The 27,440-nt window shown below is 36.1% G+C and overlaps 1 protein-coding gene across 2 annotated transcripts in view; it reads left to right on the top strand.

Moving 5' to 3' along the window:
* The window catches only part of ZBTB10 (zinc finger and BTB domain containing 10), a 36,890-nt gene extending 19,046 nt beyond the window's left edge, over positions 1–17,844 (top strand). For both annotated transcript variants that reach the window (XM_082719436.1, XM_082719435.1), the window contains 4 exons: positions 7,609–7,707; positions 12,054–12,230; positions 12,464–12,636; positions 12,902–17,844. In XM_082719436.1, the coding sequence (XP_082575562.1) occupies positions 7,609–7,707; positions 12,054–12,230; positions 12,464–12,636; positions 12,902–13,207 (755 nt within the window). In that variant the 3' untranslated portion in view covers positions 13,208–17,844. The remainder of the gene's footprint in view (positions 1–7,608; positions 7,708–12,053; positions 12,231–12,463; positions 12,637–12,901) is intronic.
* Positions 17,845–27,440: the final 9,596 nt, after the last annotated feature.

The following is a 27,440-nucleotide window of genomic DNA, read 5'->3' as shown; positions in this document are numbered from 1 at the left end:
GAAGGCAGAGGCTAACCCACCGAGCCACCCCGGTAATAGGAATATTCTGACATCTTTTTACCCTTCTTTACTTTTCTTCTGCCAAGTGTTCCTTTCCTTCCCTATCTGCCATGTTTATCCCAAGACATGAAGGTACTCATTATTACCTACAAGTTACAAACACTAAAGAAATAATCTGTGTGGCCAGACCTGGTGTTGAAGAAGCCTGTGAACCAGTTTTAGAAAAGCATTTTTTGAGTTCTGCCTGCTCACAATATCAAGTTATCTAATTATCTAAACCCTTCAAGTGTAGATCCTTGAGAGATCTGTAAAACTGAAATTTTAATTTCTGACACCGTCTTAATATTCTGGGGGTGTCTTAAATCTTCATGCATCATTTTACATTTCCAGAAAAGTTACATTATAATCAAATGCTACTTTCCTGGGATACCAGAATATCTTTCCACATAATAATAGGAAATTTAGTAATTAAATTTTTTTTAAATCCCCCCCCAAAAGTAAGCATCTTGCCAGATGATGTCAAGATTGAGGAGTTTCTTACCTGGAACTTGTTCATAAAAGGATTGCTGTGGGGTAGAAACATACCCAGTGTCATGTGACCAATGTTAAAATAGTAAGTACAGGAAGGGGTGCAATGGGAGACTTGATGAAAGCTATATAGAGAAGGCAGTAATAAGAATTGGATCTTGTGTAGAAGTTTCCCAGGAGAGAGAGAAGGGCATTCACTCACTACAAGGTGGCAGGAAGTCAGGGCAAGCAGGTTAAAGAATAGAAAGAATGTAATGGGGAATGAGGTTGCGTTGATATATGAGCCAAGTTGTGATTCTCTTTGTTCTGCATGGTAAATTTGTAAATTTTTATATACTGAGGCCATGGGAGATTTTTTAACTAGAGATTAGTTTAGGTCTGTTTATATTTGCCTTTGGGAGAAAACATTTGGAGGGTGTTCATGGATTAAAATTGGGGAAGTGATCTGGATAGACCTTTTAAGGACTAATGAGAGCAGAAATAACAGCCTTGTTTGGGTAGTACAAAGAAGAAACAGTACAGCTTAGTCTAAGATGGGGCAGTCACTTGAGTCAGTGGGGTATGAATGGAGACTACTATATGTTGAGTCTCTAGGCTGCTGTAGGAACTGTCAAGGATGCTTTATGTAATATATTTATTTGTAAGTGAAGTTAGTCCAGTGAAAAGTGGAAAAAACCAGATCACAATGAGTAAAGAAGAAAAATTATACCTGCTTATGAAAAACAAAATAGTTCTGAAACTGTCTTCAGAGAAGAGAAAAATGATGTTGGTATATATTTAAGTGAAAATGAAAGTGGGGAAAGATCTTACTGAGTCTCTTGAGATTTGTGCAATGTAGTTATTTCTAAAACCTCGATTTCTTTCTTCTCTCATTTATTCTTAAGAATATTTGTCTTTTAAGAAAAAAAATTTTTTAATGACTTTTAAAAAATATTTTTATTTGACAGACAGCAAGAGAAGGGAACACAATGCTGGTGGGGGGAGGGCAGAGGGCAGCGGGCGTCAGGGAGGGATGTAGAAGCAGGCTGATGGCAGGCAGTGCTCCATCCCAGGACTCTGGGATTACGACCTGAGCTGAAGGCAGCCGCTTAATGACTGACCCACCTAGTCACCCTTAAGAAAATCTAGTTGGTCGTCATCTGCCTCATGTTTGGAATTTTGAGAACCAAAAGAAAATCAGGGAAACCTTCCCAACTTAGTTCTGTTTAGCACTTCGAGTCAGATGCTGTGCTACTCCCTACCAGATGATCTGGAAGCACTGCTAACCTGTGATCCCAGGGAAACCTGTAACCATAGGCACCAAGATTAAGCTCACTTGATGACACCTAGATTTATATTCTACTTTACATTTTACTCAGTATACTGATGTCACTTTTCATAGCAGCTTTGTGAAGTGTGCAAACATTACTACTCTTTTTTATGTGAGGAAAATAAAGTTGATTGTTAAAATTTTGAGGAGTAGGAACTGAGATTTGCTTTATCATTCCTTTTCTTTCCATCACATGTTAATCTGTTTTTTTTTAAATCCATGAATAAGAAGTCTTTTTTAAAAATATGCAAAATATGGTTAATCAGAATTCTTTAAAAATGAACCTGAGGAGAAGACTGCTTTCAAGGATAGACAAAAATGTATTAACTATAAAGAACAATAATAGCTGATATCTTGGTACACTTGAGATTTTGGAAATGGTTTTATTAAATAAAGAAGTTAGTAAAGTGAGTCTTGGTTTATCCCAGAGCGTAAGGTTTATTTTTTCATTTAGCAAAAAAGTATATGAAATATCACTAGGAAACTAAATTAGAGATGGATGTACTTCTTCGCTTTTACTTCTAGCATTGCAGATTGTGGGGTTTTGTTTTTGTTGTTGTTTTGGGTTTATTACTTGCTATGTGCCAGGTCCATAGCTTTGGTAGATCATTGTTACCTCCTGAAACTGTTCTAACAGCTCTTCAGAAAGGTCTTTTGTTGTTAGCAGAGATACCTTAGCTCTTTTTGCTAAGTTTAAGTGAAGTGAAGGATTTCTTAGAAAGGTCACAAACGTCAAAAACCAAGTGTAGAAGAATTTATTTTTTAATCCCATAATTTGGAGAAAAATATAATGACCAAGAGTTACGCTTTCACTTCCTAGGGAAGCAAAATTCATTTCTATTTCAAGTGAATGCTTGGTTGCCTCATTTCTATCCCACTTAACATCAGCTGATTAAAATTAGTTTCTAGGCAGTTTGGCTGATTTCAAATAAGCTACAACAGTGATATGATGTATTGATTCCTGAGTTAAGTGTGCTATTTATGAAAGTTACTGTCAACCTGGAAGAGCTCACCTGTTCCGAGATTTGTTTTTGATATCAATAACCAAGTGATACCTTTCAAAAGAGTTGGAGAAAAAAAACACGGTACAAAGGAAGAATATATTTGTCATCTGTTAAGCTTTCAGGTTGAGGTGTTCCGTGCTTAGTGTAGGATTAAAGATCACAAATTAAATTCTGATACTTAAGGGGTAGGGTTAGGAGACAGGAAATATCTATTTTAAGAACTAGCTGAGGAAGCCTTCAACAAATCACTATAGAATGTTACATAAATAGAAGCACCCTGCCTGTATTTACAAACCCACTTGGCAGAATTTTAAGAAGTGCCCTCTGAACAGACTGTACACTCTAGAATAGTTGACTTTTTTTCCCCCCCTAAGATTTTACTTGAGAGAGAGAGCATGAGCTGGATGAGACGCAGAAGGAGAAGCAGGCTCCCGGCTGAGCAGAGAGCCTGATGTGGGGCTCAATCCCAGGACTCTCAGATTAATGACTTGAGCCAAAGGCAGATACTTAACCAGCTGAGCCACCCAGGTGTACCTGGAATAAGGAGTTTTTAAAAAGATACTGGGAAACCTAGTACAGTTGTTGAATATTGATTTAAATTTATTATGGGAATATATTCAGCTTTTCATAGGAAAATAAAGCCACTAAATTTCAGTTAATCATTTTCAGTTTGTGGTTATGTTTTAGTATTACTATAGACCAGAAAACTGAAAAAGTATTCTTTAAATACCATTAATTAAAACTAAACTGCTAATAGAGGTTGCAGAGAGAATATTCAAACCAACATTTATTTGAAAAGCATTTTGTCAGGGTGCCTGGGTGGCTCAGTTGATTAATCTCTGTCTTCAGTTTTCGGGTCATGATCTCAGGATCCTGGGATCAAGGCTAGAGTCAGGCTGTCTGCTCAGCAGGGCATATGTTTCTTCCTTTGTGCTCTTCCTCCTCCTGTCTCTTTTATCAACTAAATAAAAAACTTTTTTAAAAAGTGTCTTGTCATGCATTGTGATGAGTGCTGGGAAAATAAAACCTAAGGAGTATACCCCTCCTCTCAGGGGACAGGTAAAGGAGTCTCTTTGCTGTTGCTCTTCTCCACCTGAAGTACTTTTTCATTCTCCTGACTTCGAAGCCATTTACTCTAGGCAGTAATCTCACTTCTTACTCTTAGCTTTTATTTTCCCTGTAAGGTGGTAGATGCTGTCCTTAAGTACTTCAAACTTCTTTCTATATGTTGATTGTCTTTGCTATCGCCTAAATACCCACACATTTGCTTCAGGATTCCAGAATCCTTCTCTTTTGAATTTCTTCAGTACTTTTAACTTGTCCCTTTCTTAGTGACTTCATTTCAGCATTTAAATGTTTATTATTTACCTTTAAAAAAAATACTCTTACTCTGTGTCTCCCCCTTTGCAACCAAATCTCTCAGTTTATATTATGTAATTCTTCATCTTCTATTCACAATATAGGCCACTCTTAGTTTTTTCACCTTGCCCCACTGATGTACCAGTGTCACTTGCTCTGAGATCACCAGTGACCTCCTAGGTGTTCAGCATTTGTTGAATGAAAGTATTGAATGTTTCAGTCCCTAGATTAAATTTTTGGCAGCATTGTTATGATGGACTACTTCTTTTTTTTTTTTTTTTAAAGATTTTATTTATTTATTTGACAGAGAGAAATCACAAGTAGATGGAGAGGCAGGCAGAGAGAGAGAGAGGGAAGCAGGCTCCTTGCTGAGCAGAGAGCCCGATGCGGGACTCGATCCCAGGACCCTGAGATCATGACCTGAGCCGAAGGCAGCGGCTTAACCCACTGAACCACCCAGGAGCCCTATGATGGACTACTTCTTGAAATAACTCTTTCCTTAAAATCTGTATCATTTTCTGGTTTCTTAAATGCTAGGATTCCTCAACATACTGGTCATAGTTTTTTTCTCATAGTCTCATCTGTTTAATTCCATGGCCTTATTTACCACACACATTCTGACAGCTCATTTTTATCACCAGTTTAAGCATTATATCTGTATAGCCTTTGGTCCCTATTTCCCCAATTAGGAGCTTAAACAAAAAAAAAAAATTAAAATTTTGAGTGTTTGTTACATACCTGGTAGAGCTGAGTGCCTTTCTTTATTATCATTTGGTCCCTGGATAATAATAAATATAAAGTGCATAGATCTTTCCCTGATAATTTCCCTACTTTATAATAAAACAGTTCTCAATCTTTAGTAAGCATCAGAATCACCTAGAAGGCTTTATAAAATGCAGATTTCTAGGCCCCACTTTCACAGTATCTGATTGAGTAGGTTGGGATGGGGCCTGAAATTTTACATTTCTATCTAGCAAGTTTCTGAATAATGTCCATGGTGCAGATTTGGGAACTATACTTTGAGGACCGCTGCATTTAAAAAGCAAAATAACCTGCTTCACAACTGTCACAGTTCTGGGATATGGCAGAGCTGAGACTTGATCCCAGGTAGTATCTAGTGTTTACCCATTTAACCTGCTAGTCCCACTCCAAACATATAAACTCCTCTTTGTTAGGTGTGTCAGACTCAGTATCTTCATAACTACCTAAAACTGGTCCTCTTTCATTAGTATTAGTATAGGAAGGAAGCTTCCCTCATTACTTTCAAACCCTGCCTCTCCCATATTCAGTCTCACCAAGCACTGTCAGTTCTTCCACAACTACTACTACCATTTGCTGTTGCCATCAACCAAGTCAAGGCCACTATTGGTTCTCATCTGGTTTTCTAAAATAGCTTCCTAACTAGTCTCCCTTCATCTACTTTTGACCTCCTTTAATCATTCATACAATACCAGGCATAGTCTTTTTAAAAGGTAAATGAGATTAATACTTTGTTTAAAATCCTTTCACTGGTTTTAGAGTAAAGGCCAAAATCTTTACCATGCAGTGGTAAAGATCTTTACCGGCAGTGCTCTTAATTATGCCTGCTTGAGGATCATTTATACTATTCTTTCTCTCCTTCATTATGCAATTATGTAATCCTACTGGCCCATTAGAATATAAGTGCTAGAACTATTTAGTGTTTTGGGGTTTTGTAACTATGCACTAGAACCATTATTGGGTGGTATTCTGTTGTATAAATGTACCATGGTTTTATTTGCCACCATCAATTGTTTTTTGAATCAAGTACCTGCTGTATATGTAAAAAGGAATTTGTGTGTTTTTTCTTTTTTTTTTTTTTTGAGACTTATGACAGAGGACAGATTGTCCATAAAAAGTGGCATTTTAAAAATGTCTTCATATACTTTTTTAAAGATTCTATTTATTTATTTGAGAGGATGAGTGGGAGGAGGGGCGGAGGGAGAAGAGTACTCGCTGTGGAGCTGGGAGCCCAACCTGGTACTGACCCCAACATCCTGGGTTCATAACCTGATTTGAAGGCAGACGCTTAACCAACTGAGCTGCCCAGGTGCCCTGTCTTCAGATACTTTTCATTTGGGGGAGTAGATAGTACCAGTGGGATGATGCTAGGTGCACTAGTAGGAGCCCGAGTATTAGGACCCTGTATTCTAAATTAAGGAGTTAGAAGGTAAGCCTAAATGCTGTGGTGAACCATTGAAGATTTTTAAATTAAGGGAGTAATTTAGGATTTATGTTTTAGGAAAATCTCTCTAGCATTATGAATATAAGTACTAGCATTGTATTTTGAAGCAAGGAGACCAAGAAACGATTTCAGTAATTCACTAATCCAAGAAAATGGTGATGGGTACCTGAATTAAGGCAGTGGTGGAGAAACAGAAGGAATGGAACAGATTCAAAAGAAAACAGATTGTAACCAAAAGAATTCATCTCATTAGTATATCTTTTCTTTCTTTTTTTTATTTTATTTTATTTATTTATTTGACAGAGAGAAATCACAAGTAGATGTGGGGCAGGCAGACAGAGGGAGAGGGAAGCAGGCTCCCCGCTGAGCAGAGCGCCCGATGCGGGACCTGATCCCAGGACCCTGAGATCATGACCCGAGCCGAAAGCAGTGGCTTAAACCACTGAGCCACCCAGGCGCCCCAGTATATCTTTTCTTTTAAGCTGCCTCTCTCATCCTTTCCATACTTCAAGATTAAGGAATTAGTTTTTCTCTTAAGTCTCCTATTCTAGCTTTAATTTGTCTTTTTCACTTCTGAATCAATACAGAAACTAATGTTTTACACATCTAGTACTTAATACTAACAGTAGCCCCTGTCATTGGGTACCAAACTCCTTAATTTGTAACACTTGACTTGGGTTATCTAATTAATCTCTTTTTTTTACTTATTTGAGAGAGAGCAACAGAGCACAAGCAGGGAGGTACAGCAGAGGGAGAGGAGACGCAAACTGCCCGCTGAGCCGGGAGCCTGATGTGGGAGTCCATCCCAGGAGCCTGAGATCATGACCTGCGGCAAAGGCAGCCACCTAACCGACTGAGCCACCTAGATGCCCCTAATTTAATTTCTATATCAAATCTGTGATGTGGTTGGAAGCATATACCAGGAAGCTGAGGCATATCCTCACAAAGCCAGTAACCTAATTCACCCTGCCTCTTAAAGCTTATTCTTACCCAGTATGCTCTTCTTACTGTTGAGTGTGCATTTGTTCTTGTGGTTGAAACCATGTCTTAGGGTTTTGTGCCTTAATAGCATTAAGCACATAGTAGGTACTATAACTTGCAGATATTTTTCTATTTAGTCTCCATAAGAAACGGTACCAAGAAAGGAGTGGTTGATGATGGCTGTAGTGTGGTTTTAAATAACAGATTATTCTACATCTTTTCAGATCTGGATGGTGCTCTACTCTCAGGGCCAGATTGTGATAGGAATGTGAATACAAATTTATTGGCTGAAGCCGGCTCCAGTCAGGAAGGAGGTGATGCTGGTAGGTACAGTAGGATTTTAGTAAGAATATATTAAAAGGGGATCTGAAGATGGGGAAGTATTTGTGTACATGACTAAGGAGCTGTTGCAATTTCTTTCCCCTAAAGGAGAGTATTAAATGTACCTTAAGCCTGTGTTAGCTGTGTTTATGATAAGACTTTGGAAACCTGATCAATACAAATGGAAGGGTGTTTATTATTGTTTGAGGGAACCACTTATTTAAGGCTTTAAAAATTCTTAAATATCAAGTAATTAATAGAGCTGGTGATTTTCTGCTAGTATATGCGTAGCATGAAAATGGTCATTATCCAAATAGTTGATTATTTAATTGACATTGATGTAAAATGTATGGTTGGTAATGGAGATAGAAAATGTTAATTCTAAATAGCAATATTTCTATCAATTGTAATTTGGGGGGAGTATCCTACACATGGAGGCAGAGTGCGTGAATACTCCAGAGAACAACATGCGTATAAATAAATTAGGAACAGAAAAAGCTTTCTTTAGAGAAGAATACCAAGCTAATAAATACAGAATCACAATTGAAAAAAATACCCCACAGGAGATAATTCAAGATCATCTGTGGATGTTAAGCCACTATTGATGGGCTTATCACAATGATTGGGCAAAAAGGCTGTTGTAATAGCATATTCACATGGTCTCCATATAATCTCATAGATTACTTCAGTTACAAAGAGGGAAAGATTGCTTTATAATAAAAAAAAATGGAAATACCATGCCTCTTGTCATAATGCACTAGCTACCACACATCACCCATGTAATATTCTTGCCAGAAGGTTTAACCCAAATCTAATCATGAGAGGGGAGAACATCAGACTGGTCTACACAAATCCAGCTACTCTGGATTTTAAAATTAACGTTAATGTCATGAAAAACAAGCAGAGGAACCACTAGATTGGAGCAAACCAACTAAATGCATTGTCAGTCTTGATGACATCAGGGTTCTAAAATGACTAGGGGGCATTTGGGAAAAAGTTGGGAACTTGAATGAATAGTATGGATTAAATGATGGGACAGTTTTAAATTTCTCAGATAAAAGTACTGTGGTTATGTAGGAGAAAGTTCTAGAAGATAACTTGCTTTATTGAGGGGTGAAGCAATGATGTGAAGATTTTCAAATAATACATAAAAGGTGTGTGGCTTCATAGAAAGCCCATGTGGCAAAACTAATATTTGTCAGAGATAGACAAAGGGATATAGATATTCATAGATTAAACTTCTCATAGCTTTGGAATTCTTTAAAAAATTGATGGGGAGGGGGGCAGCTTAGGGATACTCCATTTTTACAGGCTTCTGAATCTAGTATTCACTGACCACAGTTAAGCCATGTAATTTTGAAGGAAAGAAATTGCCTTAAGGTAGTTTCTCTTAATTGTTGAAACTAATTTACAGAAAGTTTTGAAATGCGCCATTTACAGATCCATATAGGTTGAATTTTGAAGACTTTTTCCTTCTACAAAAAATCACAAATAGTACAAGGTATTTTATTTTTGGTTTAGAAATCTGGTTGAATGGGATTTGACAGGGTATGTGAATTCATACACAGTTTTCATTTCTCCACATAAATATTTTCAGTGGCAAATGGTCCATATCATTCATCCCCTTTTCAGAAAAAGTAAACTCTTGATTTAGAGTCATTTCTCTTTAGGGGACATTTTGATCCATTTTTGTTTTTGCAACTGAGACCAGCCTTTGTCTTCTGATTTTGACTTCAAAAGAACGCTGCCATTATGGAAGAACGGACCCTGAAGGATACTACTGAGCAGTGAGCACAATTTTCAAGTAGAACTTGAATGACCTTAGTGATCTTTCAGTGATTGAATTACAAAAGCAGTACCTTTGTCAATCTGCTCATATACTTCTAAATAAGGAACCTCTACTGTAAGAATTTTGACCAGATGAAAGAAGCTTGGGATGAGGTTTTTTGAGTTACCATTTTGTATTCTAGACACGGGGTCTCCTGTTACCATGGATGCTTTTTATTAATCTATGCTATAGGTAGGTTATCCAAAGAAACAAAGAATTTCAACTATTAGGAACTTCTAATTCTGAATTTTGGGTTATCAATTTTTAGGTTTGTTTTTTTTTTTTTAAGATTTTTTTTTATCTGAGTGCAAGCATGAGTGGGGGGGAGTGGTAGGGGGTGAGGGAGAAGCAGACTCCCCACTGAGACCCTGGCATGGGTCCCTGGCATCTCAGGACCCTGGCATGGACCTGAGCTAAAGGTAGATGTTTAACTGACTTAGCCACCCAGGTGCCCCCTATAAATTATTTTAGGTCTATTCTATTCTTATATGTAATGATAATACTAACTTGAGGGTCCTAACATATCCAACTTGATTTCTGGCAGTTTTTAACAAGTATTTTGAGCAAGTCAAAAATACATATGTGTTAGTATTTGCTAGATAACATTTACTCAACAAATAACTGAAGGGGGTGTATACTTTGGACATTAGAAATACAAATGTGAGTAAAACAGGCACAGCCCTTGCTCTCAGAGCTTAACTTTTTTGCACTGATTTGATCAAGAGCTATGAGTCAAAGCTCAAGCTTTGTTTAGAAATGTAAAGCTGAAAATTGATAGATTCGTGTTCACAGGTTACTACCCCTGTCCTAATTTCCATCCCCTATCGGGCCCCCACCCCACAGATACAGTGTCTCACTTCAGGATTCTGAAAACTTTCCCTCAAACAAAAACAGATTGTAGTTTAATTATATAATTATGAAATCAGAAGGCTTTCCTAACATTTAAAAAATGGGTGAAGGTATTCCAAGTATAAAATAATTTACATTATTAGTAATGGAATTTTTAAATACCTTAGGGACCTGTTTGCATTGTTGGGTATTGATACTTTCACCAAAGAGAAAATACTAAGTTATTTTAATTTTTAAGAGAAGTAGGGCATCTGGCAGATAGATGGAGGAAAATGAATTTTTAGAAAACCTATTTTTGCAAGCATTCTTTATAAAATCCATAGTTTTCATGGAAGGAAAATTAATAAATTACTACACAAGTAATCTAGCATATAGCCTGGAAAGGAGTGTTCAGGCAGAGGAAAGAGTACAAAGGTCTTGCCGAGGGAGCCATTTTTCCATGAAGGAACAGTACAAAGGCCAGTATGCCTGAAGCAGAGTGACCCAAGGGAGTGGTTAGATAAAGGGCTAGATTTAGGTAAGGCTATATAACATACTGTCAGTCTTTGGTGTTTTTATGTTTGAGATGGGTAGTCCTTGAAGGCTTTTTTTAAGTGCCAGGTTCTCACTTAAAAGTTCTGAAACAATTCCTAATCGGTGTGTTGAGACCAAACTGTAAGAGGGCAACAGTTACAAACTGGGATGGCTCTGATGGCTATTGAAAATAATCCACAGGCAAGAGTTAATGGTCGATTGGATCAGGGTGGCAGTAGCTAGCTATGGAGAATTCTGAATGTTGACATTGCCAAGAGGATTCCTGGATCCAGGTAAAGACATACATATTCAAGAAGGAATCCTATCCAGGGGCCATCTGGCTGGCTCATGCTGGAGTATGCGACACTTGATCGCAGGGCTGTAAGTTGGATCCTCACTTATGGGTGTAGAGATTACTGAAACATAAAATCTTTTTAAAAGGAGGGGAGGTGAGGGAATGCTATCCAGAGGAGGTAATTTTTATCTTCGCTAGTCTGAAGATCCTCAGGTACAGATTCCTTAAGGGACATTGATTATTTTAATTCTGCCTTTTCGATTTTCACTTATTTAAGGATGGAGTTAGAGGTTTTGGTGAACCCCACGAGGGCCCAGTGTGTCTGAAATAACAAGCAAGGGTATAATACAGCAAGAACCTTGCATTTGTCATTCCTAGTATTTATATTTTTCATTCTTAGTCCATTTTTCTATACTGCTAAGTCTTAAAACAAGATTATGTGATTATTTTGGAGGCAGTAAGGGGACTATCCTCCTGTTTCAAAGCTGTGCTGTAAGACGACAATTAAGTTAGAGTTCGGCTTGAATATGTTTGAAATTCAGTATAGAAGAGTAGTTTCATGTGGTCTCCATACACTGTTAAATATTATTGAAATATATTTTACCAAATTTTTCTCTCCCTATGGTTGTATTTTAAATTTTAGTTCTCCTACTTAAGATGCTTTATAATTAGGGTATTTTGATAATGAAGTATGAAGACATTTCTGTTTCAGACTACAATGTAGAGATTTTTATCTAGCTATTTATAATAAGCTGTCATAATACTCATAAGATACAATAAAGTTATTTTCTGGGTTTCTTCAAATTTTGGTAAGAGATCTTCATTACCATCATTACATCAGAATCACTTTTCAATTGTATTAGGTACTTCACATGATTTCAAGTATGGCCTGATGCCTGGACCTTCAAGTGATTTCAAGTATGGATTGCTGCCAGGTACTTCAAATGATTTCAAGTATGGATTGATACCAGGTGCTTCAAATGATTTCAAGTATGGATTATTGCCGGAATCTTGGCCAAAACAAGAAACTTGGGAAAATGGCAAGTATTAGTCAACTAAACATCTACGGGAATTTTAAAATGATTTTTCACAATTAAAAGCTTCCGTGTCCTGGGTTTTAAAAAATCAAGATACTGGTAGTCCTGTGATAATCCCTATTCTTAGATATAGACAAGCTTTTGATAGCAAATTTTGTTTCCTATATAATTGCTTTTGTGTGTGTGTGTTCTTTTTAATTCTTTTTTGTTGTTGTTGTTCTTTTTAATTCTTAAAGGTGAATCATCTCTAATCATGAACAAGTTAAAATGCCCTCATTGTAGCTATGTAGCCAAATACAGACGAACACTAAAAAGGCATTTGCTCATTCATACGGGAGTCAGATCATTTAGCTGTGATATTTGTGGAAAACTGTTTACTCGCAGAGAACATGTGAAAAGACATTCCCTGGTAAGTAACTTTAAATATATATAACTGGTCTTTGCGATTAAAATGTATTTATGTCACTGAAGTTTAAGGTATTTTACATGAAATTTAGGGAAGGTTGGTTGTTAAATAAATTGCTTTAAACAAAGACTGATTTAATGAACTGAACTTGATACAGAAAAACAAAAGCATACATTCACTTACTGTTAAATGGGTGGTTTAATTGAATGGTTCAAACGCGTTATTGTCTATATTGTCCTTATATTGGATTTTTCCCCCCTTTAATTAGGTGCATAAAAAGGATAAAAAATACAAATGTATGGTGTGTAAGAAGATCTTCATGTTAGCAGCCAGTGTTGGAATAAGACATGGATCTCGACGCTATGGTGTTTGTGTAGACTGTGCAGATAAATCACAGCCAGGAGGGCAAGAAGGTGTAGATCAGGGACAGGATACAGATTTCCCTCGGGATGAAGAATATGAAGAGAATGAAGTAGGAGAAGCTGATGAAGAGCTGGTTGATGATGGAGAAGATCAGAATGATCCATCTCGGTGGGATGAATCAGGAGATGTTTGTATGTCTCTAGATGATTAACTGACCTATACTCCTCAAGGATGCTGCATTTGGACATAATATGAATCGACAATTTGAATTGTTGAACTTGAAGGCTTGCAAAATATGGTACATGCTGGATGGTAGTTATGTTGCTGTGAAAACTGTAGGGTCAAAAAGCCTTATAGCAAAAAAAAAAATTTTTTTTTTTTTTTTATATTTGCACAGGACTGTACAGCAAACAACCTTGTGGTTGGATTACATGGAGTCCCCACATCTTCAGTCAGTTATCAAAGTAAAAATATTTTTTATTTATAGGATATACAGTAACTATTTGGGTCCTACGAATATATTGTACCTATCCTTAAAGAGCTTACATTCATGTGTCACTTTAACATGAATGAAGAAAATCCATTTATAAGACTACAGTGACAGCTGACCCAATTACTCTGTCCATCAAACCACTCAGGCTAGTTTGTACTAGTAGAGTTTTGTTTCTATTTTTATTTTTATTAATTTTATTTTTTTTAATACAGATTTTCAGTGAGGGGCTTTTTCAACCCCATTGGTTCTACTTTCCTGTATTTTTCCATTTTAATTTGCTTCATAACTTAAACCACGTCTCTTCTAGTTAAGGTATTATTTCTCAATTTTGTGCTGATGGGCATGTTTATAAGAACTGGAGAGGTAATTTATTGGAATGAACTAACTGACTTCCTCCATACCATACCCCCTTTCCTTTTTGACATGAATTTTACTACTTCACAAATGAAGAAATGATGTTGCAAAGTTAACGTGGCGAAGTTGACAAATACCACTAAAATGATTATGATTTAGAAGTAACTTTCTCCTGCTGCTCTAATCTGATAAATGGTTATTACATGACGTTTTCTGACAATGGTATTCGGTTTTGGGTATCTGTTACTTTGGCACTATTCTTGTTTGCCTCTTTATATTTTTGCCAGTGTACTATACCTCAGTCCTATTTGAAAAGACAGAAATCTAATCAAAAGAAAAGTCATAGAAACAATAAGTAAAATGATTTGTTTCCTAATTTGACCTCCATGTCCAGTTTGGTTAGCTTGTTATGCAATATAAGTGAAATATCAGGTTTTTACTCCTGTGCCCTTTTTATCATTAAAAATAACATAAAAAGTGCATTCTCTTTTGTTTGATACTTACTGGGATATTGAGCGTTTTGAAATTATGATAGATAAATATTTTTTCAATTCCTCAAAGTTTTGCTACATCTTCATAGATAGTCTTTCTGGTAGTCACCATGATTCAACTGTCCGCAAAAGTCTTACAAATAAAATATTGAGAGGCTTTACAATTATTCTGTTAGCTAAATTCTTTAGGGTACAAGGGGTGATCTTAAATTGAAATGGTCAGATTTATTGAGTCTGATGACAGACAGATGAATTAGCTGATTGTTAAACTGACAGCAGCGTTTAACATAATATTAACACGCATGACATTTATCAGGAACATATTGTATATTATATAAGATTGAGGGATATCCTATTTTCAGCTTTCTTTTAATAGAAATTGAGTATATTTTCCTATTTTATATCAGGTCACTAAATTATGCTATTTGTGTGGAAAAAATTGCAAAGTACACTTTGACAGACATAATCATTTGGTGCTCCATCTGATCAAAGTTGCAAAGTTGATACTTTTTTTTTTTAAAGAGACAAACTTTCTCATTGTCTCGGATTTCAGTAGTGTAATGATTTCATGTTAGACATGGATGTTTCTGCTAGGATGAATCAAGATAAAAGTATGGTTACAGGCTTAGATACATCTTCTGTCATCTAAACTTTATTGTAGTTTCTACATAACTATAAAATTGACAGGAATAGTTTGGTTTGATTTTTGTTTAAGACTGAAGAGTACATCTTATTCTCCGTGTTCTAGACAAATGAGTATAATGTCATTCTGGTGGGGTCCAAAGTAGACGTTAGTTGGGCAAAGATACTATGAATGAAAAAGTATTTTAAACTTAAAATGTTCTGCTTTGTGAATATGTAAGTATAGTATAAAGATTTCTTTCATCCCATTTATCCCCCTCCTTTAAAATAAACCATAGTTTACAATTGGTAGATCTGTCTATATATAAATATATATTAAAGAGAAAAGATATATATCTGAAAATCACCTAAATCTGCTTTATTAGACTACAGTTCACTTATTACATAGAAACTGGACTTGGCTTTACATTCTTAATGTACTTTTACTTTTCCTCAAGATATGAACTTACACTCTTTAAACTGAATTTTCTTTTACTACTTAAATCATTTATGTATATCTGGTAAATTATGACCAAATTTTTGTTAGACTGCATACAGTAAATTGAAATACACACTTGGTACACTACGGGATTGTTGTGATTTTGTTTTGGTTTTAGTTGGAAACAAAGTTTGATGTAGATGGCTTATTACTGTTAATTTAAAATATTCTATAATTGTCCATTACCTTTTATGTTGTGTTGTGACAGATTTGGCTATATTTTTAGTCAACTGAAATATACTTTAAAAGTTTGTTTTTAGAAAGGTAATCCAAAGGAATGTTTATACTCGAATATATTAGCCTCAGCCTATATAAAAATTTCTTCTTTAAAGTAAACATTTTACCAGAAACAGAATTGACAGATTTTTCTACTTGCTGACTGCCTAACTTATTTGTTTCATGATCTCGAGGGACTGCCTTTTCCCTTCTAGGTCTTTTTAAAAAATAGTTTTAGTACTAAGGTATACTACTGGACGTTTCTATTTTTTTTTTTTTTTAAGTATATTCTTTTTCTGACTTACAGTACAATTTCAGGAAGTTGATAGATAATAAGAACTTAATGATTGGTCTCAGAGGTGACAATGGAATACTCATAATTTTGTCTGTGGAGCCCTGGCAGAATTATGTGTTACACATTTGCTGAATTTTTCTCTTGTAACTTATATTTTAAATGAAACCTATTTTAGAGCTTGTAATTTTAATGAAGAGGAAAAATATAAACTGTTTTCTTTGCTATTTACTCTAGTAACAGACCCTCTCATATAAATTAAGATCATGTAATCTTTCTTAGGATTCTCAGAGACAGTTACTTCCATATGGTCCCTGCTTTGTCATTGTTACTGGCCCTCATTTTTCATATTCACTAGATATGTTGCTAATTGTAGCACCCTAGCAACTAAGAGCTTAAGAAACTGTAGGAAGGGGAAACTGAACACTAATAAATAGCTTTGAAATTTGGTGGGGAAAACACTAGCTGGTTTTAGTAGAGCCATCCTGATGGAGAAGAGGGAGATAGAACAAGCGAATTCACAAAGTGCTGCAAACACTGGTACACATAGTATAGAGGCCTACTACATCTTCATTCAGTAATAGATGCAAACTAGGAGGAAAGGGGGAGGAGACCAGATGAAAGGATCAGGGTTGGGAAACTATATTCATCCAACGAAGTGTAAAAGGCCTGAAGATGACTGGAGTAGTATACTATGGGGGAAAGTGTGATGGAAGAGGAGTTTTTAAAAGTCACAAATTTCAAAACTTCAGTAAGCTTTATGTGTATTTTTAGGGTTTTGTCAACATAAGAATTTATCTTTCTGAATAATCCCAAAAGCCACTTTTTTTTTTTTTTTTTTTTTTTTTTTTAGTGCCTACATGTGCCATTGAGCTTTACATTATTTTCTCTAATTCCCGATAAGGTAGGTGCTACTGTCTCTCTTTTATGGAAGAGAAAGTCTCCAAGAAATCTGCATAATATAACTTGCCCAATATAACACAGCTATTAAGTGGTAGAGCTAGCTGGGTTTTGACCAGATTTGATTCTGAATGAAGCCCATGCTCTTTTTAGGGGGCTCTATTAACTGCCTCATTAAACAACTTTTGTAGAATTTCAGTGCTTTAAAGAAATTGCTCTATGGAGACCTATTTTCCCTGTAAACCATCTACATTAGGAATTTGAGTGTCTAATCTTTCCTTCCTCAAATACCTTATCACTCTTTTCCTCCTAATTCAGCAGTTTTGTCATTGACTATAAATAAGATACCTGACCTCAGTGTAGCACATGCTATTAATTGGCTGTGGCATTTTTATTTTTAAAAGGATGGTTTTAAAGTGAAGAACTAGATGTGAACCCCAGTTTTTGTGCCGTTCAGTCACCCAGATCCTTAAAACTTAACTATGGTACATAATATATGTGCTTAGAACTAACAGGTGTTTTTTTGTAGTCACTTTAGGATTTCAAGTGGAAAAATTTTTTTCTGCTGTATCCCTGCTTTCAAGTGAAGTTGAACCGTTCTAGATAGTTTAAAATGTGTTAGGGATAAGCACACTTAGATGTTTTCTAGCCCTGAATTTTAGGACATTGGGTACTTATTTGGAGTACACTGGCTATTGAGAACAAGATTTTGGGTTGAAGAGAGAGGGATGGTTGAGGCCATGATGAAATGGGAGAATCAGCATTTTAAACACTGTAAACATAACGCTTTCTTCTGCCTGCTGTTTGTAAAAGCTCTTTGGGAAGATCTTTTACGAAGACCAATTTTTTAAAATGTAATTTACCTACCTAGTATAAGTGTCCTAAGACATGTATGTAAACTTCCAAAACTGTTTGTCTGTGTATTTAGAAAATACACAAGAATCTTTATCAAACCTAAAAATATAAACTTGTGAGCACTAAACTTGCTTCTGGCTTCGTGAATTTTGTTGACTCTGACATTTAATTCAGATTTCTTTGCATTAAAAGTGTAATAATTTAGACTAATCGGGGTAGCGGAACACCTTTGTAAACTTAAAGTTATCTTTGTACTTAAGGTTTACAAGTTTGAATTACAGAATATTAAGAGTTTTTTGGGTTTTATGTCCTTATATGAAGTGCATAAATGACTCAGACTACCTCCTAGTGATGCCTGGAGAGCTGCTCTAATAGGTGATAGTGATTTGTAATCAACATTTCATCTATTTTTTCATCTTTATTACTTGTGGGAATTTTCTACAGGTCTTAGAAGACATTAAGATATTTCCCCTCTCGTTTACATGTGTGCATAATTTTGGAAGTGGTTTAAAAAGGAAATGTAAATTACTTCATCCCATCTTTATTGCATATTAGCAGACTAATAAATTACTAGTAAATACATGTTTCAAGTCTTTGAAACTTTAATAATACAAAGAAAACATTTACCTGGGTGTGTTTAGGTTTTTGTGGTGGTGTCAGTAATAGAATAAAGGAAATCAGAAATGACTAGATAGACTTTACTAAGGAAATGAGAGTTTTGTTTGGAGAAGGCTGTCCATGTAACACATAAGGCTTGGTGTATTAAAATTGTAAAAGAGTTGTCATGTGGCAGAATGAATAGGTATACTCTGGATGGTTCTGAGAGGTTAAGACTGGGACCACTTGGCTCAAGATTAAAAAGCAGCTTTTAATAATCAGCAAAAGATTAAATGTAATTGCTTCAGAAAGAAACCAAATCTATTGTTTGAGATGTTGTAGAACATTCTGGCTAAGCAAATATTGACCAAACATTTCTATCTATAGGTTTTGGGTTTTTTGCTTAGAAGTTTACGGACCATTGTAGTTAACCAGCTTTTTGTTTTGCTTAGCAAAAACACTGATAAAGTTGCATAAATATCTCATGACACCAGAAAGACGCAGTGGGAATTTAGAAATCGTGCTTAACTGTATAGAAAAAATTGCTCTTTGAGCTTTTTTCATTTTCACTTTGCAAATGATCACAACCAATATTTGGAAGCTGGTGTAGGAAATGAAATTACTGGATCCATGGTTAAATGGGAAAATTAACCTTTGGGTCGTAGCCCTTTGTCATAAGTTTTTTTTTGAGTTTTGAACTAAAGGAAAAAAAAATGAACCACAGATCTATTCTGTTAAAAGTGAATAAGGAAATAGGTTGTGTGAGAGCACGTTGCCTTTACATGCTAGCGATACTACCTTCTGCCTGCCAACCAGATACTTTTTCCCAGCACAACCAAAGTTTAGCAAAAAGAAATTATTAATCTTCCAAGCATAATTAAGTATGTTTTAGGATATTAGTGGAAGGTAAGCAAAAGACAACTTTCTTGGCACATGTCTCAACACTCAGTAAGAAAACACACAAAATAAGATAATTGTAGAATGTTTCAGATTAAAACTTTGAGAGCAAAAAGGAATTGATCCTGAGAGGTTACTACAGTAATTTTACAGTCAGTTTTGGGATCCAGGATTTCTGAACTTCATTTCAGTATTTTACCTGTATTCAAACCCGTTTGATAAATGATTTAAGATTGGGGAAGACTGAAATTTGGAACTACAAAATATATTCAGATGTAATTCCTGGCACATAAATCTGAGCTCAAAGTTAAGTGATTATTAAAAGATGTCAGCAACTTTTTTATGATTTTGCTTCTTAGTATCTAATGGCATATAGTTAACAAGTTAATTTGGTTTACAAGCAGTTTGTGTTGCCAAGCACAGGGAACGTGTCATCCCTTGGGACGTCCCCCTCGCCCTCTGCTACGCCCCTACGTGATCTTACCTGAAGACGTAATGACCAAACCCAACCTATAGCAAATATGACTATAGAAATCTCAGTGCAAGTAGCCTTTAGGTTTTTTTTAACTTAGATCATCTGCTTAACTTGGAGTACTTAGTGACAAACTTAATATTAGCCATTTGCTGCAAAATATTTACTTGAAAATAATGGCTGGCTTGTCCCCACTAATATCTTAAGTGTCTCATAGTATATATAAGGAAGATGTAAAACCTAGAGGAAACCTATTAGAGTTTATACCTTGATGTAGACTGCAACAGTGCATCAATAAAGATCATATAGATCTGATGCTTTTGTTGCTAATCATTTTTGTATGTGTTAGAAGCATGTTGAGTGGGCATTTATATTTCACCTTGTGCAACACAAATGTGTGTTCATGTGGAAGATGGAGCTGAGTATATAACTCTCACCCTCATCCTCTTCCCTGTTCTTGCTGAGACCTGGATCCCTAAACTGGGATGTTGGTATTTACATAGACACGTGGGTAATTAATTCTCCAAAGTACACTGTTCAATCAATTCAGTCATTCCAAGGAAGAGCAAGTCTACAAACAGTCCTCTTCCAAGAGTACTACTCCAGGGAATTACCGTCACCCATGGCAAGGGAGATTTAAAACAGATTTTTATGCCTTGGTATGGATTCTTTGGGGGGGGGCAGTTTTAAATTTGTCTCTTTTAGGATTTTGTTGTTTCACAGACCTAAAGATGTTTGTTAGACTCCTACATTAGATTTCAGGCAGCTTTTTGGAGGCATACTGAACTTTGGACCTTATTTGTGCCTTCTGAAGGTAGCTGACTTATTGGCACCCCAAGTCTATTTTCTGGCCCTTTGTTACTGGCTGGTGACTTACTCTGTATTCAAAATGTGAGCTCCCATTTTAGCCTATGGACTCTTCTCTTAGGCTATGTATGTATTCAACAGATAAGTGTCCAAGACTCATTTGTGAAAAAATGGTTATCTGTGATGGATAATGATTTCATGCTGTATTATGTTCTCAATTATTACATGCCATTTGCAATGGAAAAAGATTAAAAAGCAAGCAGGGAACCAACAGGCCCTTTGTTTCAGTGGTTTTTGAAAAGCAGGAATGATTGGGAGTTGTGAATGGATAGGATAACTAAATATACAAAGTGGTGCAGATTAAGAAAATGCATACATGGCACTTTGCATTATCTCCCTTCAACATGATAGGAGAGAATACTTTTATTACTTTGAAAATGTATCTTAAAGTCACAGGGGAAAAAAGATTTGCTCTGCATACAATTTTTGCATGGACCTTAATATGGCAAACAAAAATGTTTGTATCAGCTATTTATCTTTTTCTGGGATAGGACTATTACTACTTTCTAGGTGCCTCCTAGTTCTATAGGACAAGAACTGTATTAGACAAGTGTGTAAGATCTTATTCAGAAGATCCATTTATGTACTCAGGGAAACTGACACCTTAACAGAGTCTACCTCCTATTTGGGGGTAGGGGGGGTATGATGAAGTTACTTGGACCTAGAGAGGAGTTTTCCTATCCAGTAAAGAAGTTCAATACAAATGCAGGCCTTTGGGGTTAATGTTCAGTCCACTTATTTTTGGCAGAGGGAAAGAACACCTTTTCTCAAAGGATGAAATCACGAGCTTCTATAGCCCCCTCCCCCCAACTCCAAGTTAACTTTTAAGGAAAGTAATAGCCTAAGTATCATTCAATTTTAATGCGCCCCCCTTTTTTTAAAAAGCATACTATATTTACATCTCATTGGTCTCAAATAGTCTTCAAAATTCCAATCTTACTCACTTCGCCCATGTTTGTGCTGTATTTTACAGTTTGCTTTTTGGTCAGGATTCTAACTGTAGGGAGTCTGCAAGCTTTTTCCTTATAGGGCCAGATAGTAAATGTTTTTGGCTTTGTGGGCCATAAGGTCTCCATTACAACTAGTCAACTTTGCTGTTGTATCATGAAAGCAGCCACAGACAGTATGTAAATGAGTAGTGTGGCTGTGTTCTGATAAAGCTTTCCTTTCAAGATGCAGCAGCAGGCTGCACTTTGCTGACCCCTGATCTTAAACTTCCCACCGGGCTCCACATGTATTCATTCTCTCTCTTTAGTTCACTCTTTCTGTTCTTGCAATACATACATTAAATAATGTTGTGCCTTCTTAATATCAATTATTTTCTTTCCAGAACTGTAGACCTGGAATTACAACACGATTTAACATTTTAGCAGAGAAGGATAAACACCTTACATCTTGGCTCTGATTAGACAGCAAGACCTGTTTTAGGAACCTGGTTAAATACTGTATTGCAGTATAGGGTGTCCTCCCCCATTTCTTGGTTCCTAAATAAGAGAATTAAAGAATACATCCAATTCAGAAATACATTCAGTGTTTAATAAATAGGAAACCCTGCTTGTTGATAAAAACACATACTTTTCTAATCTAGACCCTTTTATTGCCACTTTATCAAAACCATGTTAAAAGATTATTTCACCTTAGGCTTCAAACTTAATTGAGCTCTACAGTATTGACTACCCATAACTTTTAGAATGTAAACTACTTGGGAGTCTTTAATATCTCCTTTCATGAAAGATGCCAATAAATTAGACTTGTCAGTCATCTTGGACATAGCTTGAAAATGCTAAGCTTGTGAGTAAATGAGCCAAAAAGGCTGACCTGAAAAATACTTTCCATTAAGCCCTTGAGCCCAAGACTAAAGACTACCAAACTGAACCAGAAATCTGTCATTGTTTCAGACACACTAACTCCCCATCTTAAGCCCTACTGAGGATAATCGTGTGGTCTTGAGTTGCTGAGTTTCCTGCAATAGCAGGCCTTCACTAAATACATGTCAACAAGTATTGAACACAACTCTTCATAGTAAAAATTTCTACTTAATACACGGTTTCAGGGGCGCCTGGGTGGCTCAGTCACTTAAGTGTCCGCCTTTGGCTCAGGTCATGATTCCAGAGTCCTGCATCAGTCTCTGCATCAGTCTCTAGCTCAGCGGGGGGAGCCTCTGCTTGCCACTGCCCTCCACTTGTGCAGTCTCCCTCCCTCTCTCCCTAATAAAATCTTAAAAACAACAAAAAAGTTTCAACGACTTAAAATTTAATCTCAAGAATTTTTTCTTTTTAAGGCCCAAATTAATCAGAGGTCTGATTTACGAAATTTAGAAAAGCTTTTGTCGCTCTTCTAATAGGATACTGTCCCATCAGGAGCATCAAATATATTCAGAAGGGACATATGATACAACTCTGAAAAGAACATAGTCATTTAAGAATGCAGCAGGGTTCTTTTCTGGGCAGAACCTTCACTCAATCCACTGTAACCTCGATTATAACTTCAATAATTGAGCAAAACTATCCTGATAAAGGCCACTGATGACTGGTTGCCAAATCCGCATCTCTGTAGCATTTGGTTCTGTTAATGATTGGTCCCCTTCATAACACCCTTCCTCTTACTTGACCCTGTAAGTACTGGTATTCTCTTAACCCTTCATAACACCCTTCCTCTTACTTGACCCTGTAAGTACTGGTATTCTCTTAATTCTATGCTGGGCACTCCGCTAGTGTTCTTTCCCTTGATGTTCTTATTCAGCCCAAACGATCACAATGACAAGCCTTGGTGACTCTCATAACTGACCTCTGTTCAGAGTTTACAAATATTTGTTTAAATGACAGCATGCATCGTTGTTTGAAACACAAAGGATTTTCAATCACAATCCTCATTTGGCTCACAGTTGTTTTTTTTTTTTTTTTTTTTTTAAGATTTATTTATTTATTTGACAGAGAGAGATCACAAGTAGGCAGAGAGAGAGGAGGAAGCAGGCTCCCTGCTGAGCAGAGAGCCCGATGCGGGACTTGATCCCAGGACCCTGAGATCATGACCCGAGCCGAAGGCAGTGGCTTAACCCACTGAGCCACCCAGGCGCCCCTGGCTCACAGTTCTTTAATTTCTCTTGGATGACCTCGAGTTTTTAGGTTTATATTCTACTGTGTGGGGTCTTACCATGAGCTGATACTCCATTGCAAAGGCACCTTTAGAAAAACTGTAATCCTGGTTTCTCTGGAGATATTTAATGCATCCAACCAGGTTAACCCTTGATTTGGTGAGGTGATATCTAGCTATTGTATCAACAAGTATGTACCTCGGTTAATTATACAGATAATAGAATCTGTGAACTGAAGTAACCTTAGAAACATCTGCTCTTGATGTTTACCCAGCCTCTGCTTGATTTCATTCCATAAACGTTCTTCTCTAGCTCATTACCTCACATTGCAGGTCATATTAGCCTGAGATGCTTCTCTATTCTCTAAACTGAGTAGAGCTGAAGTCCACTTATTCCATCTCTTAATGCTACACAGATTCTCATCCTTCCATGTAATAGTCTCCACAACAGTAGAAATTGGAAGGTGGAGGGGTGAGTATACACTATAGTGGAGGAGTACTTAGGGACAAAATTTTTCCATTTCTAGGGGTGCCTGGGGGCTTAGTTGGTTGAGCCTCCCACTTCCTGATTTCAGCTAGGTCCTGACCTCAGGGTCGTTGGATCGAACCCCACATAGGGCTCTTTGTGGAGTCTGCTGTCTCTCCCTCCCCACCCCTCCTCTCTCTCTCTCAAATAAAAATAACTAAAATTTTTTTTAAAAAAAATTTTCATTCCTAGAAAACAGTATTGTACATTTTTTTTTTAAGATTTTATTTATTTGTCAGAGAGCACACAAGCAGGCAGAGGCAGAGAGAGAAGCAGGTTCCCTGCCAAGCAAGGAGCCCAATGTGGGACTCAATCCCAGGACCCTGAGATCATGACCTGAGCCGAAGGCAGACGCTTAACCCACTGAGCCACCCAGATTTTCAATCCTATAAATTAGTACCAGAAACTCTGACTATTCACCCTTTTTCAATTTAATTGTTTCACTCTTAAGGCTAAGAATTTAATATAAAAAAACAAAAATATTTTCAAGAAAAGCATTCAAAAATATTTCTTATAAAGTAGCATATTAATTTGCTGGCGCTGGTATAGAACATTTAATATAAGATTAAACTTGCTTCTCCAAGATAAGATTAAGTTTGCAGCATGATACAAAAATTTAAATGTTGCTTAATGCTAAGCTTTTAAGAATTTCATAATTAACTGATTTTAAATGCAGTATAATTTTAACACATATAATGATTCAACTCCCTTTAGAAAATGTATTACAAGGAAGATTACTATTTCCTTTAATTGCATTTTAGATCATAGAAAGAAGCGAGAAATTTTTCATTTTTATTAAATTCTTACAGAACTTTAGGTCCTTCAGGCCCAAACTATTCCTCTCCCTAAATAGCAGGACAGATTTATAATTATGGCTGTTTTTATTTTTATACTTATTTTGAAAAAATTTATGAGGACAGTCCTAGTGCATTTATGTCACTAAAATGGAAGAATGGAATATTATCCTTATTAGGGTAGCCATTAAGTCTTAAAAATTACTCAGTGCTCCTTAGCGTAATATTTTTTCTCAATGTGTGAACTTTAAAAATACGAATCAGGAAACTCCATAAAAATGGTTACCAAAAACACATTTTGTGAAGTTTATCACGTGCTGTTTGAAAGTTACATCATATCCTTCATCTTTGTCTCAGCAGAAATCCTAGCTCTGAGAATCTGAGGACATTTTGCCTAAGTGTAGGTGATGCATGTCATTGCCATTTTCAGACATTTATGGATATGAGAGAAAAAGAGGGATGTTTTCACTCTTGAAGCATTTATCACTGACATGCCAGTTTGTTATAACTTGAAGGTTTAATGTAAGCACTTTCTTTACAGTATTACTGGGACTCTAACCTAGACCTCCGAATGGCCATTTTGGGGAAACTAAGCATAAATGATGCCAACGTCATATTTTCCGCAAGCAGAAAATAAATGTGAGTTAGCTTGTTTTGCACTCTTAAGAGTCTGTGTTCTGCAAAAGGAAGTGACTTGAAAATCTGATTTGAGAATTTCCCCAATATATCATACTGCCATTAATGATCTGCTTTTTAATAGGATCTTTTTTCTTATATTCTCACCTTTATTAACATAATTCATTGTTGGAGATGATCAGTAAGATCATCTTAATCATCAAAATGCAATTGCATTTTGCATATCTAAGAAACTGTCAGTGTTCTTTTTTAGCCATAGGTGCAAACAGAAAGCCAAACTTAAGCATGACAGTAAAGCAAAGTCTTAGGCAACTGAAACAAAAGATTAATGTACTATTTAATTGCATTCTATTGTAATAATTGAAGTATCTTTAAAGTATTTTCCTTGTGAGTGAAAAATGAGAATATGGCATATATTTAAGCCCTTTAATATTTTAGTTTCAGAGAGTTGAAAGCTTTCCAAGGCTTCTAAGAGGTAAAGCTCTAACTCATTTCTGTGGCTCTCTTACTCATAGACATTGGAAAAGGGACTTATATAAGCCTCACAAAGTACACTGTATTAGAAAAAGAGGATTCCTCAAACAAAAGTTTTCATGATTTGTAGATGTGATTTAGAAAGTTTTTAGAATAAATGATTGAGCTTCATGGGAATTTTACATGCTTGAGCAGATAAACTTGGTGAGTAATTAAAAAATGTTTTCCTTTCATGTGTCCATTTGGTATATGAGATTGTTATTATCGGTCAGATCAGATACATTTCTTTAGCTCTATTAGAGACCCTTTGTTTTTTCTTTACAGTGATCCAAATTACCATATTTGCTGTTGCATTCTATGGTGACTAATTAGCAGGAACTCTTCAAATCAAGGCATTTCTATTTTAAAAATCCATCCTTAAAAGAGAAAATATACTTCATAGGATAATTGCTACTAACAATATTCATTTTTTTAAATAAATAATACAGTAAAATTATTTATAATGTGAACTTCTTGCAAACTGAATGTGTTGTGGGAACACTTTATGTTCCCTGTCTGCATTTGTGCTTAAATAGGCAGTTCCACATTCTCTACCCTCATTTCTGAGTTTCCTACTTGAGCTCCTTTTTTACCTTCATCTGATCTTTGGCCAACTTCTTTCAACTGTATCCAGCTGTATGTTAGATACAACACAGAACTAAGGATCCACTTCATTCTCAAACTAACCTGAAGTCCATTTTAATCTTATTTGCCAAAAATAGTGTCAATTAAAGATTTTTTTTATTCTAATGGTAACCATGTAAATTTACTGCCTAGTATGTTTCTCTCTACCTTAAATTTGACCCTTTTGCCCTGACTGTGACCTTTCTTAGTTAAGCCCAACTGGCTAACAAATGCAGAGCAAACCTCAAAAGACGAGCATTGTTTTCACTTCTAAATAACCTTCTTCAGGGATTTTCAAACTGTGCTCAAGGATTGTAGGGGTTCTTTGAAGATGCCTCTCTCGGTGTGGGGTTAGCTGGAGTAGAACAGGCGGGGCCCTGGGCCTTCAGCCAAACCTCTGCACAGCTTCACTTTTATCTGATTCCTTATGCTTTCACAGCCTACTGTTTTTTAAAAAAATTTGTAACTGCCAACTTAATTTTAAAATATTCATGGATGATAATAATAACAGTAGCTTTTATTTATAGAGTGCTTATCATACACCAGACCCTGCTTTAATTATTTTCTAACATTAATCCATTAATCTTTAAAACAGTTCCTAAGCTTAAGCATTTTATTATCCCTATTTACAGAGGAGGAAACTGAGGCTTAAGGATATTAACTTAGCCAAGGGGTCATGGCTGCCTGCTGTGCTGATTAATGTC

Source organism: Mustela nivalis, assembly GCF_964662115.1.
Source record: "Mustela nivalis genome assembly, chromosome: 2".
In the NCBI taxonomy this organism is placed as follows: Eukaryota; Metazoa; Chordata; class Mammalia; order Carnivora; family Mustelidae; genus Mustela; species Mustela nivalis.
This window is presented reverse-complemented; position numbering and strand designations above follow the sequence as displayed.